Raw genomic sequence first — 18928 nt, forward strand, 5'->3', positions numbered from 1 at the left:
CCATCCTTTGTCTGCTCTGACTCTTTCCAGGACAAACAGATCACCTTCAAACTTTTAAGAAAGAAAATGATTTGTAGGTACTGCAGCAACTCATGAGAAGTATTTAGACATAAAATTTTTGTATCAGAAGACATTTTTGAGTAAAACATAGATGGCTGGCAATCCAGCTTTAATGCACAGGTACAGCGTGTGCTCCATAATCTAGGTTTAATATGACTTCCTACAAAATAAACTCTGATAATCGACTGAAAAAGTAATGGTTTTATCATAATTTTATTCAATCATTTAAATAACCCTGGGTCAGGTGAGGCTTACTTTCCCCCCTCTCTCCTTATTTAGGCTGTTCAGTAACCTGATCAATAACAAGCAGCAATGCATACTTGAGGGAGCTCGTCAGAGACAATCATCACTTTACAGACCAAGGACAAAGAATCACAGAAGGGTTTGGGTAGGAAGGGACCTGCAAAGGCCACCCAGTCCAACCCCCCTGCAAGGAGCAGGGACATCTCCAACCACATCAGGTTGCTCAGAGCCCCGGCCAACCTGGCCTGGAATGTTTCCAGGGATGGGGCATCCACCGCCTCTCTGGGCAACCTGGGCCAGTGTCCCACCACCCTCAGCGTAAAAAATTTTTTCCTAGTGCCTAATCTGAATCCACCTCCCTCTGTTTCAAAACCATTACCCTTAAAAACATTAGGAACCTCATACTTGAAGTGAGAGTTCTATACAGAGACACAACAGAGCCGTACAGGCAAAGTTGGCAATACAGGAAAATCCCACAGCGCTGTTTTCGCAAACATGAATTTCCTCTGAGCTGTTTTTGTGCCCACAAAACACCAGTTTGGATGTCGAGAGAGGCAGGCCTCCCTTTCTTCTGGATGTCAGCTATCAGTCTCGGGAATACATCACATTCTCTCCCTCCTCCCACAACTTCCTGGAACATTTCTGCATTATGAAATGTTGCATAAATCTGTTCCCTGAAAGACAAAGCTGAACTAACAATCTAACCCAGAAATTTCATTCTCGGTTAGAGTTTTATGCATCAGTACGAACCCTTACCCACACAGCAAGCCGTTCCCACTTCGTGCAAGGGGGTAACACAGCCAACTACGCAGTCAGCGTTGTTTCCACACACTCGCATCCTAATCTGAATTTTCCAACCCCAAGCACTTTAACACAGTAGGAATTAATACAATGCCAGGAAAGATAGAGAGAGGCAAAGGCGCATGCAACGCAATTATTCTTCACCCATCTTCAAAGAAAATAATATTTCTTCCTTTAAATTGCCTTGCTGTCAAATAGTAACCGTACCACATCATGCAAATGGTCCACCAAGCTCAATATTCAATTTCGAGCTGTATCTTCTAAGAAAAATGCATGAAAACTGGGGACATATATGTAAAACACTGCCTAAGATAAGACAGCTTTTCAAATGTTTCTTACCTACCATCAGGCAGGATCTTGGTGTATTTTCAAGAAAACGCGTGCATTTTCCCATGACCATGTACCAATAATTGCCTCTCACTGTTTTCCTGGAACAAGGAGTTCTGCAAATTAATTCCATATATAGCATTGCCTTAATATATTTTCCTTATTTTCTCATTATGACCATTCTTTCCTAAGGCAGAAAAAAGTGAGGCGTGCACCCCTACGTGCTCCTGCTATCACATATTATTTTTAAAAGTCAAAATCTTCCTGGTTGCTCCTACCAATCAGCTCTTCCAGTTCTTGTATGCGTGCATAAATACGAATGCCTATATAATCACATCAGCATTTCCTCTCTAGCAGTCCTGACTGTCTGCATGCTGTTCTGGAAGATATAAACAAAATAGATTAATTGTGCAAAACCTGTAAGGTACTATAACCTAGGTAAACAAGATCATTGTATTTTCAACTGTTGCTAAACTTTCCTTTACCTGGGATTTTTGCCTACCGTTCCACATATATCACATATTTTAGTGAATTGCACAGGTAATATATATGCTACTTCACTTCACAAAGAGATTATTTCTTTATAACTGGTTAATGTAATTTTTTTCACTGGTTAATGTACATTTTTCCCAACCAACACACTCCCTATTTATAACTTTTGCCAAATAAATCAATTTACGTCCCAGTTCCGCCACCTCACTCGGGCATTTCCCATGCAGCCAGCTACACTAGGATTAGCATTTTCCATTTTTATCAGGAGAGCACGAGACCTGTAATACTCCACACAGCGAGAGCTGATAAGTCGTGACTTATTTTCAGCTTTTATCCAGCTTTAGGAAAACTTCTGAGTCACGCTAAAGAGTCACACACACATTGCAGCCAGACAAAAGCCAGCTTCACCTGCGCTCTGTGCCGACCAAATATTTCATAACTGCTACGGCTGTGCCAAGCAGGAGCTTATCCTACCTCCACATCGGGCAACGGCATCACAAGATTTCTGGTTGAGAGCAGGCAGAGGGAGCTTGTGTGGGCTTGCGTGAATGCCTGATTCTGGTTTTCAGTAACTGAGCAAAGATTAGGTGAAAATAGAATCTGATAAAATCATATTTATTTCTAAATACACTTTCCAAACTTGGCATTTTGTAAACTTTCACGTTAAAGTCTGGCTCAGTAGATAAGTTTTAATTCCCAGGAGCACAGCAGTAGTGTGGTACAATTAGTAAGTCCTTCCAATTCTTCTATTTCTTTTAAATTTAGAAGTTGCATGTGTGTGTTACCATTCATCCACTTCACACTTAACCCTTCAAACTGCCCTTGAGACTCTGGTAATTGTTTTCTCTATCATTTTTTCAGTAGCTAAATCTTTGACAGCATTCTGTCTGTCCTGGTCCTAATCTTCATTTCCTCTTCAAAAGGATTAAAAGGTTCTTTAGCTTTATAAGAAGAAAAATCCTTCAGTCCGAAGACAAACTATCAGAAGTTTTAACACACTGGGCTGTTTATTTCAACCCAACCGCTGCCTAAAGTCCATCATTCATCTGGAATCAGCAATTTATTACCTACTTACTGCATAAGTAGGATTTTTCTTAATTGTTCTTTTCCACTAAATTCTGTAAGTATTGGTTTTATTCTCTCAAGAATCTCAAGAATGGAATAAATTTCTTTTGGGGAGCATTATTATTAGTAGCCAGGACAAGGTAAGCGTCGTTTACCTACAGCTCTGAAAGGTGACTCTGTTTTAATTAAAAGGAAAGCAGCCCAAAATTATTTCTCCCCACAACCTTTTCCAGGGCTGTCATTTGTCTCAGAAAGTAAATAGGAACTGGAATGGCAGAAGAATCTTATAAAAGTATTCAAGTAAAATATCCTTGGGCTTCATCCAGTTCCTCACCAAGGCAGAAATGATTAAGCTCAGATGTTGCAAGGCTCCAAACATCCTCAAGTCTAAGATAACAGTGTGCCCCTTCTCAGTTTCCAGAACTCCTTAGAAAACAATTAAGCTGAGTTTAAGCATCACAACTTCACGAGCGAAAACATTGTCTCTGTGGATACACAGAACTAAACTGGTTTAAATCCAGGAATAGGTACCCAAAGAGCAAACCACTTTTGAAAATATTTATAAAGATACTCAGTTACTGAAATATCTGTTACAAAGTGCTCATTATAAAGATATTACAATAGCTGGAAAGGAAAAACCCAGCCTGGTTTAACACACTTGTCACTTCAGTTAGCTGCGCTCATTCCTTGGAATAGCATTTACCCTGTGCCAGCCTCTGGAATCTGTTCTGCAAAACAAGAGGGAAAGCATCTAAACACCACAAATTGCGACAAAAGTACACAGAAGTCAGCACTCCTTTCATTTTAAAGCATATTCTCGTAATAAAAAAGGCTCAAAGGTGGTTTGCTGGGCAGATTTAATAAATGCTTTGTTTTACAAATACCGTAGGCCTGTGCCAGACTCATACACAACGGATTTCTGAGCCTGTATCAGTTACATATCAGTTACAGTTATGTCTGCAGTACATCACGAAACTCCTTTGTCTGACCTGTCAAGAATAATAATTTAAAAGGTCTTTTTAATAGGTCTTGTTTGGGAAACATAAAACGACAGCACAAGTAAATTGATAGTTAAAAAAAAAAAAAAAAAAGGCTATAAAGGAACCTGGAGTAATTAGAGTCTATTTGGAGGGTTTCCAGAAAATTAATTCCTATAAACATCCCATTTGTTGCCTAGGACTTATCTATTCACTTCAATCAAAACGAGTTCACACCCTCTTTCAAGCCCCAGCCGCGGAGTAATAACGCCATGAGTAATCTTTGCAGCACACAGTTGATAAAGAAACTTCAGCCTTGACCTTTGCTACAGAGCGAACAGACATCGACATCCGGCAAACAAAAAAAGTCGAAAAGTCATGCTCACGATACTATTCATTTATGGCAAATCCTTGGAGGTTCACACAGACTTGAGAGGGGAGATTTGGATTTAGAAAGGTTGTTTGGGGAAATTTGTGACAAAACTCAAGGCTCTGGAGCAAATAATTTTGTGAAAGCAACAAAAGAAAAGTATAATTTTCGTTTTAATACGAGAAACCACCACTCAACCAAACCTGCCCTCCAACAGCCCAAGGTCAGTAACAAAGCCTACCCAGCCAAGGGGGCGTCAAATAGATTTTTAAAATTGATCTTGTCTACGCGATCAGATTACTGAAACCTGCACAGCACTATTAAGGATTGCTCAAGAAAATAACTGCTGCATTTCTGTACCTCAGGAAAGGTCATTCCTTGGTTAAGGAATAACTAACAGGAGGATGCTGGATTTCTGAAGAGACTTCCTGTTTCGAGAGCGAGTGTTTTACAGGCATTTATTAATCCTCAAGTCTCTAGAGAAACGTGTAAATAACACATTCAGTTTGTTGACACAGGAGAGAGTGAGGTCAATCAATTATCACCTGGATTTCCAAAACATTCCTTCATTTTTAATGCAAAACTTGAAACAGCTAGAGACATTCTTTTTCTGAAGACCTGAAAATATATCAACACAATTCGCTTTCTCCGAAAGTCAGCTCCCACACAGCTCCAGTTGGGTATCTGTCAAAATACGAGATACCGAGAGGGGCCATTCCTGACTTTTTCTGTACACATTCATTCCCAGGTCCCGCGGGAAACCAGGAGGAGAGGTGGGTGTATCACTCAGGAGCTCCAAAGCCTGCTTCTCCTCTTTAACTCAGAGACAACTGAAAACAATGTCAGGTATTTGGTGTTTTAACTGATCTGGAAGAGATTTTTTGCAGATGGATGGGCATATTTTGTAGAACTCTGGCCTGCAAGGACCACCTTGGGGAAACAGGACAAATACGTCTAACTGTAACACAGGCTAATTCACCCAGTAAACTACTTACTTACACCCACCCATCTCCCAGACTTGGTTTTTACCAGAGAGGACAGAAGCTGGAAGACATGCGTATTTCCAGAAATCATCATTGGTTTTTCCAAATGTCACTCCCTGCCAGAGCAGGGCTGAGTCATAACAAGTGGGGATGTGACAGCACAGATATCTGTTTTTAAAATTCTTTTCCCAGTTCCTAAATTAACTCTGGTATCTCAGAGAGAAATGCAGTAAAGCTCTTAAGATTTTCAAACCTACCCTGCTTTGCAAGTATCTAAAGAGTGTATTTATGATATTATTTATTTTACTTTTCTCTGTTTAATTAAAAGCACTCCAGGTTTGCCAGAATTCCTTCAGCTCTCTTTAGACACTAGACAAGTCTGAAATCAAAATGAATGATTTTATAGCACGAGGCAAAGGTATTGATGGTGGAGTTGCAAACAGAAGCAGAACTGGAGCATAAATTAACCCCCAAACTCAGAAGAACCGTAACTAAACCGAACCTTTTCCTTGAGCTGATATTTAAGATTCCTCCGATGGAGCTGCAGAAACCAAGATAACTCAGTGGCAGCCTCTCTCAAGGGTATTACATGCTAGATAGGACCCTGATCCAAAACCTTCGCTACTCCAACTATGTTTTTGAGCTGTGTTGTCTCACTGTTTGCAGGCAAACCTTTAGTGTAGCCAATGGGCCTCTGCTTTTCCCTCTCCGATTAAATCACTCCATATAAATTTACTGTGCTTCCTGCTTAGATTAGCAACGGGTATTTGTGAAAATGCAAATGAAGTATTCTCCGGTCTGCCACTCTGCTTTCTCACACTAGGCTCACCATCTCGTCTGGGATGTCAAGGTAATTGCCAAGCGATTCCTCCCTCGCCAAGGGGCGCGATTTGCATGACGTGTTCTCTCACGGCTGCAGCATGAACATTTTTTAAACGTCTATCAGGGAGTATAAACTAGGCAGCATTTTATTGGTTGGCATGTTTTAGAGAAACTATAAATAACATTCTTAATACTGACTAGGATTCTGAGAACCTCAATTTCCTGTCATTTTTAGCAGCTTTAAAGGCACAAATGAATGTAGGTATTCAGCAGCTAAACAACACACGTGTTTCTGGAGGTGGCAGATACTGATACAAACAAAAACACCCTACCACACACAGCCTGTTTGATTGTAAGTCACTTATTAAACCTCCAGTCCCACTGTCTGTAATTAGTCTTTCAGCTGACGACAAGAAAAAGTACACATTGCACCTGACGATCTCTTTGCGTTTCCATTTCCTACCACTTGCGTTTGAGAAGTTTCAATTACCAGAGATCAGGTAAAGAATACTTCTACTGACCACTGACATACAGCTCAGCTTTACACGACAAAGCTATGATAAGTTGCATTTAAACAAAGCTCTTATATGTGTTTAACTGAATTTATCTCATTTCTGTTACCCTTATGACCACTTCCTTTTTTTTTCCCCCCCAGAAAACAGATCACAATTGACTGTAGATGCCCAGTAATGGGTTTTGCCTTTTCCTGCACCCCCGTTATTTTGCTTCACGCACACACTTTTTCATTTCCTCCCCTTGCGAACAAGTAATAAATTAAGTAGTCACAACCTTAACCCTATCAATTATTACAGGATTTTTCAGTTTCACAGTAGTTTAACAAATAGATGCTAGTTGTGCCATCAATTGGTCCCTAAGCCACCCTTCCAAGTAATTTTTGATGCATGTAAAGCCCCACTGTCAAGACACCTCTCCAGCATGCTCCCATTCCCCTTCTTATACAATGCATACAACTCCATTATTAGAAAGTAATTGTGAAAATTAATTTCATTCCAAAACGAGAAATTGTGCCCTGCTCAAACTATTTTGCAGATTTCAGTTTCTCCTGTTCCATAACAGCATACGAGAAGAAATTAAGCAGCTCACGGACCCATTAATTGCTAACACATTGTTTAGAGCAGGAAGGAAATGCAGCAAGCAGTAGGTTTTCAAAGCGTTTTCCCAGCATGGTAAAATCAGCCTTATTTTATAGATGGTGGCAATCACATTGCAGAAAGAATAGATATTAATTTTTAAACTGAAAGCCCTCTATCAAAGCCTATATTTCCTAGTTGTCAGCCTCATTTACAAAACCTGACCTTCCTAATTCAAAAAATCTTACCTGGCATCTCCTTTTGAAAGGTTGGTGTTTACAGGATGAAGAATAACCTTGTTTGCATCCACATCCACCACACATTTTGTATGCAGATCGAGCTCTACAAAGAAATGAGAAAGTGTCAAGCGCTGCTCCCAAAGCACTAGGATTATATACACCATTACTTCCTCCAGACACCAAATTTATTCATGCGGTCTGACAGCCACCCATCAGCCAGAGAATAGAAACAGGACTATTGCCAAATTCCACTTCTGGAGATATTCTGATGGGATGGATCCCGTCCAGCTTTAAAGCACGCACTCTTTTCAAAACAAGAAAGAGCGCTTGGGTTTTACGGAAGGACAATCAGCATATACAAGGCGGTATGAAATTTCTTCTGAGGAAAGACCCATTAGGCACGGTACCACTTTGACAGCTCTTCTTATTGCCGTCTAAATGCCTCACACGCTCGGAGGGAAAGCTGCCCCTACCATCTGCAGCGTGTTTTCGCCGGCTGCTGCTGTGACACCGCGGCACGCCATGCCAGCTGCCGGTCCTGGGGCACCTGCTCGGAGAAATTCAAGTCCCATCAAAAATAATTTAGGTACGAGCGTGTAGAAAAGGGCTTATCCTTCCTCAGGGGCTCCCAGTGAGGTGGAAAACCCAACACTTCCAAATGACGCTAAGCGATGGGATGTATGCTATGAGTAATAAGAATATTTGGAATGTAGGAGAACTCTCAGATGTAGAGGCGGGGAAAACAAAATAAAAGCTTCGGATAACACTGACAACCGTCCAAGGTATCCACCCAATGACAAATGGAGTTAGATATTTAAAAAAAAGGACACAGTCACTTGCAAGCAAAGTCATTTTCTACAGACATAGGGGTCTGGACATAAGCAAGTCCAGTCCCAGTTCTTACACGCTGATGCTGAGCCTGGAAAGTGCACCCGAGTGCCGATACCTGTAACATGACACACTCATCACACCCAGCAGGCACCCCGCAACGCCCGCGCACGCCGTGACGACGAGGGGCTACGCTGAATAACCTCCGCGCAGGGTTCAACGCCTCAGCTGAATCACCAGAACACGCTCCTGTCTGATCACGTTCAGTATAATCCTCATCCTCCCTCATCTCTGCTCTTTCCTCCTTTGTCACCTGTACTTGCTCTTTCACCTTACAGCACCTCGTAGGCTCAGCCTGAAAACCTCTCAGGCCAAGACCGCCGATCTTCATCATTGTGCAGCACCTCGCAGACTTCTTGCTACTGTTAAATAACATCATAAGTGGAAGTTTCTTCTTTTGGAAGAAATGTTATAACCTTTTTTTGCTTAAAGCACAACAAAGAAAGCCAAAGTTCAGGATTACTGGTCACAGCAGGCAGTCACATGAAACCAAAATCCTTCTGAACAGAACGACTCCTGTTATTAAACTGCACTTTTGCAGAGGGAACAAACAGACAAGTTTCGGAAGCTAGTGTTTATTTTAATTTCTCCCCACACCCTGAAAGCCAATTTACCTCTCATTAATACGCAATACATGCTTGTTTAGATTAAATTATATTCCTCATACATCCCATATCCGACAAGCCACTTTATCTTGGTCTGGCTGGGTAGTGATTAACAGTCGGTGTTGCAGTGACCTGCTTCTCCTCAGCTGCTGAAGAAGGTTTTTACATCCTATCCCTTATGCAAAGCCTGAGGTATGTGCACTCTGCGAATAAGCAGTGTGGGCTCCATCACGTTTTTTGATCCATCTCTTCAGAGAGAATGGTGATGGCAGGTTTTGCACCCATGACTGCCCAGCGAGCTCAAGGTCTTGCTAGTATTCATGAAACCTCTCTGTGAAATACCTTTAAGAAAGCACACAGGCAGGATACAAGAGCGCCTTACAGTCCTATGTCCTCAGAGAAGAAGAAGAAAGAGTCAAAGCCAATTTGTCATGTACAATCATACAATCACCTTGTCTGATTATCGTCATCACAAAGGTAACGTTAAAATCCCTTGCCTACACGTCCTGCAGACAGGGGACAGCACCGTTTTGGAAAACGCGATGACCAACCTAACGGCTACTGCCAAACAGGGAGGTCTCAGTCCTTCCTTGCGGCTGCCTGTGCCTGATGCTCACCTTCCACCACCACCGCACTCAGCAAACTCCTCTGTAAATCACTTTAAGTTACTTCAACGGCAGAAAACTACCCAACATGAAAAAATTGATGTATTCAGACACTACGGAAAGTTACACCAGCCCAACGAAAGCTCTGAAGAATAAAGGCCATGCGAACTCGTGGGTAGACGTGTACAGAGGGGAAGAGAGGAGGAAAAGAGCGAGACCTCCTCCCAGCAGAGCTGAACTGCGACATCAGCTCATGGTGTCCCCTGAAATAAGCCCCTAAGAAACAGTTACATTCAGCCTCTAAAGCAAGTTATGTATCCAGACAGCCTAGGCTACTTATCCCAGCTACCTTGACAGAAGACTCACATAGCAACTCTCCTTTTAGCTGAAGAAATAGTTTAAATTCTGTTTTAATAGCACATCATACACTTTCTACAAATTCTGCCTCCATTACAAAGCACGTTCTTTGACTTCTTTAACGCTTCTGGTAGGCTGAGAGATGAATCTGCTATTAGCCACTACTGAAATTCAGATCATCATAATTTCCACCTCACTAAGGTTTTAATATCATTAAAGCAGGTTAGCCTTATGGACAGATTCTCTTCCTGCTCTTTTGGATATGGTCACACATCGGCTCCACCCTCACTTTTACTGGTTTCAGTGTCTCCTGTGTACTTGCTGCCTCTGAACAACAAGCACAATTAGGATGCATCAAGATAAGATGATAAGCGCACACATCCAAAAACACCAATTAGTCGATCTTGCAGTAAGAACTCATTTGTTGAGGCTTGGTATTATTATTTCTTTCAACTACACAGTTGTTTTTTTCAGGCATCACAAAGCTTAGGAGAAGTGAAAAGATGACAGAAGTGGCTGACTGTCAAACTTTGGAGATTTATCACAAATCCTGCAGCTCAACAAGATTTAAAATCTCACCTCTTGTTACTTCTGACCGGCTTCTACCTCCACTCATCACCAAGCAAACACAACCAACTACTCGTTTGCTTCTTCAAATCCAGAAACTAATCAGCTAATTGCTTTTGGAAAAATTAAAACTCAAACTCTCAACATCTCAAGAAACATTTGTTGCAGGGAATGAAAGCTTCGTTCATCGCTTTGGAGTCAGAGGGCTGCGACGTCCGTAATAAAAGGGTAACGCATACCTTAGTCACTCTTCCACATTTACATTTCATAGCTGCAGAAGCGTTCAGCAAAGCTGGGCTGGGTGCAAGAATCATTGTTGAGTCTCTCGGATGACTTCTTATTTCACTTGTGAAACTGGAAGGTGGGGCTTGAAGGAGCCCATTCTCCTTCCCATTTCCCTTGATTTTTCAACTCCTCACGGAAGTTTTCTACGACAATAAAAACTGGGATTCAAGCAATACAATCTTAGCTGAAAACACACTCGTGTAAATCCTAAAGGACCGTGCTTTTGATAAAAATCTTACGGGCTTTGTAAAAAGAATTCACACCACCCATATATGTTTTGGGCTTTTTCAGAAATTCGGTGCGTTCCAAACAGGGTGGAAAAGTCAGTAAGCAAGAGAGCAAGAAAAACCAGGAGCAGCATCCCACCGGTGGATTCAGCAGGCACGGGTATATTCCCAACAGCAGGTAGGAGTTTACCTTCCGTCCGTAATAGCAGTCACGCCTCTGGTAATCGTAAATCCAACGCAGCAGATTTTCAACAACAGTGTTAGGAAACACCAGCAAAGGTGCAACTTTAAGATGTAGTAAACAGGTTTGGGACAGAGACGGAGTGTATGTGAATCCTGGAGGGAGAAGAGAGGAGTATTCTGGAGAATGTTGGATGTTCTCATCTCTGGGAAACCTCCGCCTTCATTTATGGATCAGTCAGGGAACTTTCACAGATTAGCTGCAACTAACGACAACAGGAGATGGATAACGATGTGCCCAACTCACTCTAGCAGGGTATGGAATCAAACCCAGCTGCCTCAGGTGGCAAAACGAAACCATCCAAACTGCCACGTGGTGATACTGGAGCTTTTGCAGCCTCCACCCTAAAAAGTCAACCCACCTTTCGGGTTACTGTATTTCAGAAGCGAACAAAATGATCCTAACAGATAGCTTTTTCAGGGCGGTTTGAAATAAACGTAAAAAGAAAGGTGATACGGTAAATAAGCGTGTCTGTAATTTATTGAACTAGTGGTTGGGACCACGGTATCGTAACAGCTTGTAGTACAACAGCCATGGTAGCTAGAAAGTCTGTCCGTATTTATTTGACTTTCCATATTTTCCTCTTTATATACTCTACTTTTTCACAAAAAGGGAAAGCATTTCCCAATTCATCAAGAGCCTTTATTTCCATATAAATTTTTCCATCAGATTTCAATTTAAGAAATTAGTCTCTGATGGCTGACAGTTTATCAGTCCTTTCAAATACCATTTGGTCCCAAACCCCACTGACACAAAGATCTGAGCCTGATGTTCTAACACAGGCTGAATAAAATTTGTGACAGATTCTTACTGGTCCCAGTACCAGGTCTGGGACAGCAGCACCTAAGGATCCCTTGGAGACTGGACGTTAAGCTCGACAGTGTCCCTGGGAACCAGCATGGCTGCTCTTGTAGAGTTTCAGAAAAGCTAACTGAAGTATAAAAAATAAAATGTGAAAGGTGCACTTACTAGGCTCGTAAGCCAAAACTGGCCCCAAGTACAAAAGCTCCCAATAATCTCCTGCAAAGACAGACGATTGAAATTTTATATTTTAAATTGCCAGATTTTCAGGAGATTAACATTCCCTTGAAGGTTAGAACCGGAATGTTGTCGCCTGAGCCTTCAACTTCATCAAGTAAGAAATTACAGTTGCTTTCTTGTACCTTTCTTGGTCTAAAAAAGCAAGTGGCAATAACACTGAGAAACGTTTAAATAGCAACTTAAAAATATTTAAAAGTTTATTTATAACACAGATTAAACAAACGCCACCTAACAAAAAAAAAAAAAAGAGGCTGTTTGTTATTTTGTTTTTGTTTTAAAAATAAATCTGGAAACAAGTTCAAACACAACAGGTCCTCAACGTTTGTTGCCTTAGAGTGACTTTCCTCTTTGCCCTTTGCTATGCAGAAGCCAAGACAAATAAAGGAAAAACTAACTGACTCTAGGAGTGAGTGTGAAAATAACACCTAAATGACAATGCTAAGAGCTTAAATGGAAAAAAAAAATATTTAGTGTAACAGCACTTTTAGGGCATTAATTATGAGACACGGTAACTGATACATTCTGGACAAAAATACAGTAATTTGACTCGTCCCTCAAGTCTACCAACATGAAGCCTATGCAGGCATCTTCCAAGCTTCTCTGCTCTATATATGAACTGCACAGATATCATTCATGAAATTTTCAGTTTGCAGCAATTAAAGATCATTAAACATGCATGAGTGCATCTGGACGAGCAAACAATACTATCTAATCCTGAGGAGGAGCTGTAAGTCAACTCAGACTCATGAGCACGCTGAACGCAAGCAGGGTCTCCTCACGTGTTAACAGTACATTGTCCTAATGGTAAAAAAAAAAAAAAAAAAAAAAATTATTCTATCTTCTCCTTTTCATTTTCTTCAAGAAAAGAGCTTGCCAAATGGCTTCAGTATATCTGGACATTAACCTTGCTCGCAGCCAGTTCTGCCGCTACGTGCGCAGCTCAGCTCATAGAGATGAGGTAAATACATCAGTCCGGTGACTTTCGGATGCAGCGAAGAGCTCTGATGGAAGTTCAACGCACAGCTCGGTGCTGCTGCTTTGTTTCAGGCTTCAGAGTTAACAGGAACAAAATGCAATAGTGTTTGCTCTGCCACCAACCGCCCAAAAGCCAAGGCAGAACTATTCACCGCCTGTGTATCTGATCTTCTGTTGACTTCACGAAGAGCAAACAAACGTGAAACCAGAGCAGCGAGGTAATCTCACACTGCACTTCAGGCTAGCTCTGAAGATGTAATTACCACAAGAATTGTTTGCCTTTGTGGCATCCACCTTGGAGTGACTGGTAGTCCCACTGGTTCTTTGCCAGCGGGGAGCGAGCCTGTAACACCGTAGGAGTTCTTAAAAGACAATTGCCTCACTGAGGAACGCGAGATGAAACACTAACTCTGCGTGCTTTACCCGTTTGTCACCCTATCTCTAGGTTCATCCTGCTCATACCACAAACACTAGTTTAGACAGTATCAACAATCACCAGGAAATATTAAAAACTCCAGGCACTCATTTATGAGAAGGATAATGGTGAAGAAGAGTCTTGTGTTTTGCATATTGCCATCAGGGTACAGCAGGTGCCATTTCATTTACTCTAACGCCATAATTAATCCTGTAAGACTGCTTGCACAAACTCCAATTTATAGATAAATTGTTTCTGTTGTAATCTCCAGCGGGGAAAAAAAAAAACAAAGAAAAAAAAAAAAACCCAAACAAAAACACAAGCCCTAGCTCCTCCCCCAAACCCCAAAACATTTCAAGCGACTGGAAACGCATTGTCCCCCAAAGAGAAGGAGGACATAAAATTAGCACGTAATCCCGTGGTCAGGAGCTGGCACAGATAGAGAAGCACTGGATATCATCAAAAGCACAAGCCGTAGGTTTTACACCACGGTCCTAGGAACAGTCTGATCCGGCGGCGTGGCCAGAACACAGGCTGTGGTCCCACAGCTCAAACCTAACCTGGCACGCCCTCGCCGTCCCCACCCGAGCTGCGTAACGCCACCACCCGCCCTGCCCAGCCTCCTGCCGGCACCCGTGCGTCTATGGCTCCTCAAAAACTTCACTCCCAGCGCTAAACACAATTTTTGCAGTTAGTTTCCTGCCTTTTTTGTATAAAGTATTAACCCCAGTGAGATGCAGCAACGCAACAGCACTGGTTTTGACCAGCTTAAGGTGTCATCAGCCGTACCCCTGAGCGTAAGTCACATTCTTTTAGCCTGATAAAAGACGTTGTATTTTAATTAACGCTACACTGAACTGGTTCAAAGGTGCAGAGAAACACAAGGATGCTTGTACACCAACATCACCTGTACTCAGGAAGACAAATGTTGATTAAAAAGCCTCTAGCTGTCTTTTGCTCTGCTTCGTGGTACGGCTGGAGCCTTGCACAGTGTTTACCTGAAATACATTGAATATCTGCCCAGTGAAGTCAAACACTGACAATATTCACAAAAGGAAATCCATTGCATCTCTAAAATACAACAGCAAAAGAACTTACTGGTTGTGACCAGAAACCCATCTGAAAAAAAAAAGCAGCGTGCTAGGAAATACTTCAGCGAATGACAAAAATGAAGAAAACAGAAGACTCAGCGCCTTACCTAATAACACAGTGCTGAATTATTTACTTCGTAGCAGCATGCTCATCGAGACTCTGGTTCACAAAGTAGAAAGTGTGCAAAAAAAAAAAAAAAGAAGTCACTGTCGCTACCTTCAGAGCCTACAGCTTTAGACGGGCCGCTGCAGGCGCGCTGACATGGAAGTTGTTTTACAAAAGCACGGCTTCCATACACTATTTGTAGGATCGGGGTCTAATTTGAAGCACGACGCAAAAAAGTACCCTAGATGCAAACAAAAGTAACCTTCATCCAATTACGAATGCTTCCTCTCACTGCTAAAAATATAATACTATAAAATTGCCACTTGGCATGAAAATGAAGCAGGACCCTCCAAGCCATCACCTCGAAACGCGAGTACCATGAGTAACCAACTATTCGATACAGAAATCCCCTCAACACGCACGCAAGGAACCTGTTACACTTTTATGAGCTGGATAAATTACTAATAGTTAAACACACCACGTTTATTAACCTAATAAACCCTCGCCTTAAGAAATTCATAGTTCAAACACAAAAGACAACCACCACCACCACAAGTAAACACAGAGAATATTTCAAAGCTGAAATTTCAACAGTTGCAACCATCTGACAGGTTTGCAGTTTTAAGCCCTTCGGTGCAGAGGGAAGGAAAGAACATTACTCATGGTCCTGCAGAAAACAAATACTTGCTTCAGGTCCAAAGCCCCAGAACTTCATACAAACACTACTTAGAACAAAGTGCATGTTAGTGAGCTTCCAAGAAAGCTGCCCCTTGCCTCAAAGCCTATTAAAAAGCAAAGCCGCAGAAGTCTTATAACTGGATGACTCTCCAGAAAAATCAATTACACAAATTCTGAAATTCAAGTCGATAAGAAAAATACTAGGGTTCATATCACTGTTTCTATAAATTCTAGGGGGGTATCAGATGTTTAGAACTGAGCAAAACATCTGGACTGTTCAAATCTGCTCAAAAAAAAAAAAAAAAAATCAATTCCAGGACATTTTGTTTCAGGGAGAAAAAGATATTGATTTTTTAGGCTAGACTTACATGGATTTAGGTATCACTCACAAAATAAGAGGATGCTTAATAGCTGCAAAGTGGGTCTTCCAGAGAGGAGGTACGTGCCAAGCTACGTGCCAGGAGTGAGGGGTTCAGGTCCCTCTTCTCCCTCGCCCCTGGATGAGCCTCCTAACAACCAGGCTACAGTTATCCTCTCCAGTCGTTAACATTTTAAAGTGGATACAGAATAAAATAGCTCTGAAAACAAGACACATTCTCCCAGATTCTTGCAGCTCAGTGTTATCATACTGCCTAGCGACACAGGAGCTTCAAACAGATGTCCTGCTCTAAATCTATTACCTTCCATCATTTTTCCCCTTTCCCTCCAGCGCTTCTTCCCATCATATATTTTCTGCAGAAGTCAGGCGCTAGCTGGAAACAGCCTGCAGACCACTACCCGTGCACAAACTGGGGCTGACCGTACACAGATCGTACGCCAGGAGGGAGAGGTGCGTTATTAATCCTTAGAGACTCAAAACTTGACTGAACCTGTGCAACCTTATCTAATTTGACCTGCTCTGAGCAGCGAGTTGGACTACAGACCTCCAGAGGTCCCTTCCAATCTGAATTATTGTATAATCCCGGGGGCAAAGAGCACTACGCAGTCAGAAGACGTCTGGGTCACAGGCAAGGAAACGACCCATGACAGGAAAGGGACAGGAGCAAGGGGAAAGCCCAGGTCTATCACTGAAACAAGGCACCGGATTTCAGCTCCTTTCCATCCCAGCTCCCACCAGCTCCTCCACGCTGTCACTCAGTCTCCTCCCAGCAATTCTCCACGAGGAGGGGTCCCTCCGCAGTTTTGAGAGCTGCTGCCTGAAACGTAACAAAATCCAGGTTCTGGTCCAAAAGTCCTCGATTACCCTAACCCACCAGACCACAACGACATCAACTCCATCTCCTCTATTTTGGATGTGGGACTCGAGAGCTCTCGTGAACTCAGTTTGACATTCTGCTTTTATTTTAAAAGGTATGGAAATACTTTATTCAATGCTTTATCTTCTTTTTTTTTTCCCCTTATTTATTGAAAGGAATTACAGAGTTATTTTGTTTCAGATAACGTAGAAGATAAAGGGCTTTTCCCCCTCCCTGCCTTTTCCCTTCAGCTATTAAACTGACTTCACTCGATTCCCTTTCCCCAAAAGGAATTATTGGCATGCTTCTGTGAGAACGTGGGGAGGAAAAAAAAAAAAGCCACCCTACATGTTTCTTGGATTTTTGCCTTCTTCACCTTCCCATTCCTTGGCTGAAGTTGCCTTTTCATACTCGCTTCCTCATAATCTACAGCAAGTTTTTCTAATTAAGGCAAAGTAATAAACGTTTAAACAGATGCCCAGACCACGGTCTGATTAACATAACCCTTAGGCAAGTTTCGCTGAGGGGGGAGAAAAAAAACCTCAACAACAACAACAAAATCTTCTGTTGTCAATTCACACTTCCTCTTCCATGTTTGCTTGTTTGTTTTTGTTTCTTTTGTCCTTAGAATGCCTCTGTCATCTGGTTAACTCCGTCCCACTCAGTCACCTCACCGAGGGGTTTCAGAGCTGGGGGGTGAATTAGCACAGGAAAAAAAAAAAAAAAACCGAAAGAGAAACTTTTTCTCCCAAAACCCCAGCGAGGAGGAAGAAGGAAGAGCTTTCCCAGCCGGGAACAGGGCACAGCCCGGCTGCAAAGCAGGTGCAAGAGGTGTGGAGAGGGGGGCAAAAAAAAAAAAAAAAAAAAAAGCCATAAACCAGGGAGGAAAAAGAGGTCAGGAGAAGGGAGCGAAGGCAGCTGCTTCGCCGGAGCCCCCAGCCCCACCTGTACCTCCACGGGCGGGCACAGCAAGCACAGACACACAGACACCCACCCGCACCGGCACAGACACACAGACACCCACCCGCACCGGCACAGACACACAGACACCCACCCGCACCGGCACACACACACAGACACCCACCCGCACCGGCACACACACACAGACACCCACCCGCACCGGCACAGACACACAGACACCCACCCGCACCGGCACAGACACACAGACACCCACCCGCACCGGCACACACACACAGACACCCACCCGCACCGGCACACACACACAGACACCCACCCGCACCGGCACACACACACAGACACCCACCCGCACCGGCACACACACACAGACACCCACCCGCACCGGCACACACACACAGACACCCACCCGCACCGGCACACACACACAGACACCCACCCGCACCGGCACACACACACAGACACCCACCCGCACCGGCACAGACACACAGACACCCACCCGCACCGGCACAGACACACAGACACCCACCCGCACCGGCACACACACACAGACACCCACCCGCACCGGCACACACACACAGACACCCACCCGCACAGACCACACACCTACACACAGGCCCCCGCGCCGGGTCACCGGCACCTACAGCCCCACACCCGCCCCTACAGACACCGACGGGGACCGGGACCCCCCCCCTCCACCCCAACCCTGCCTCCCGGCCCGCTCCCCGCAGGGTCGCTGAGGGAGGAGGGTCTCACCTCGCCGGTTCATGGGGCGGACGCGCACCGCCACCTTCACTTTGGAGTCCCCCATCCCGCCGCTCCAGCCTTCCCCGCTTCCCTCGGCCCTCCTCGGCTTCCGTCTACGGAGGGACAGCGGGGAGGAGCGCGGAGCGGGGCGGGAGCGGGGTGAGACCGGGAGAGGGGGCGGTGAGTGGGAGGCACCGTGCGTGGCCAACGTCAGGGCCGGACTACAGCTCCCAGCGTGCCGCGTGGCGGCTCGCCGGCAATCAAAGGGCACAGCGTGGCGCGCTGCGTGCTGGGAGTTGTAGTTCTGCCAGTGATCCCCGCCTGGAGGGGACGCATTGCATGCTGGGATATGTAGTCCGCGAGGATAGAGGGGTTTCGTGGGGGAATGGGCCCCAAATGGTAGCTGTGGGTTGTGTTGTACGAAAGAGTGGGGTCGAGGGTCACCCCAGGCCCTGCTGTTTATCTTCTGGGAGACTGTGG

General features: G+C 43.7%; 1 protein-coding gene across 1 annotated transcript in view; it reads right to left on the minus strand.

Moving 5' to 3' along the window:
- KIF13B (kinesin family member 13B) overlaps nt 1–18601 on the minus strand; it is a 133669-nt gene extending 115068 nt beyond the window's left edge. Inside the window, exons 1-2 of the mRNA XM_086743592.1 lie at nt 18458–18601; nt 7480–7573 (exon numbers count right to left, since the gene is read on the minus strand). Of these exons, the coding sequence (XP_086599718.1) occupies nt 7480–7573; nt 18458–18512 (149 nt within the window). The 5' untranslated portion in view covers nt 18513–18601. The remainder of the gene's footprint in view (nt 1–7479; nt 7574–18457) is intronic.
- Nucleotides 18602–18928: the final 327 nt, after the last annotated feature.

Source organism: Chlamydotis macqueenii, chromosome 3, assembly GCF_036417535.1.
Source record: "Chlamydotis macqueenii isolate bChlMac1 chromosome 3, bChlMac1.mat, whole genome shotgun sequence".
NCBI classification, from domain to species: Eukaryota; Metazoa; Chordata; class Aves; order Otidiformes; family Otididae; genus Chlamydotis; species Chlamydotis macqueenii.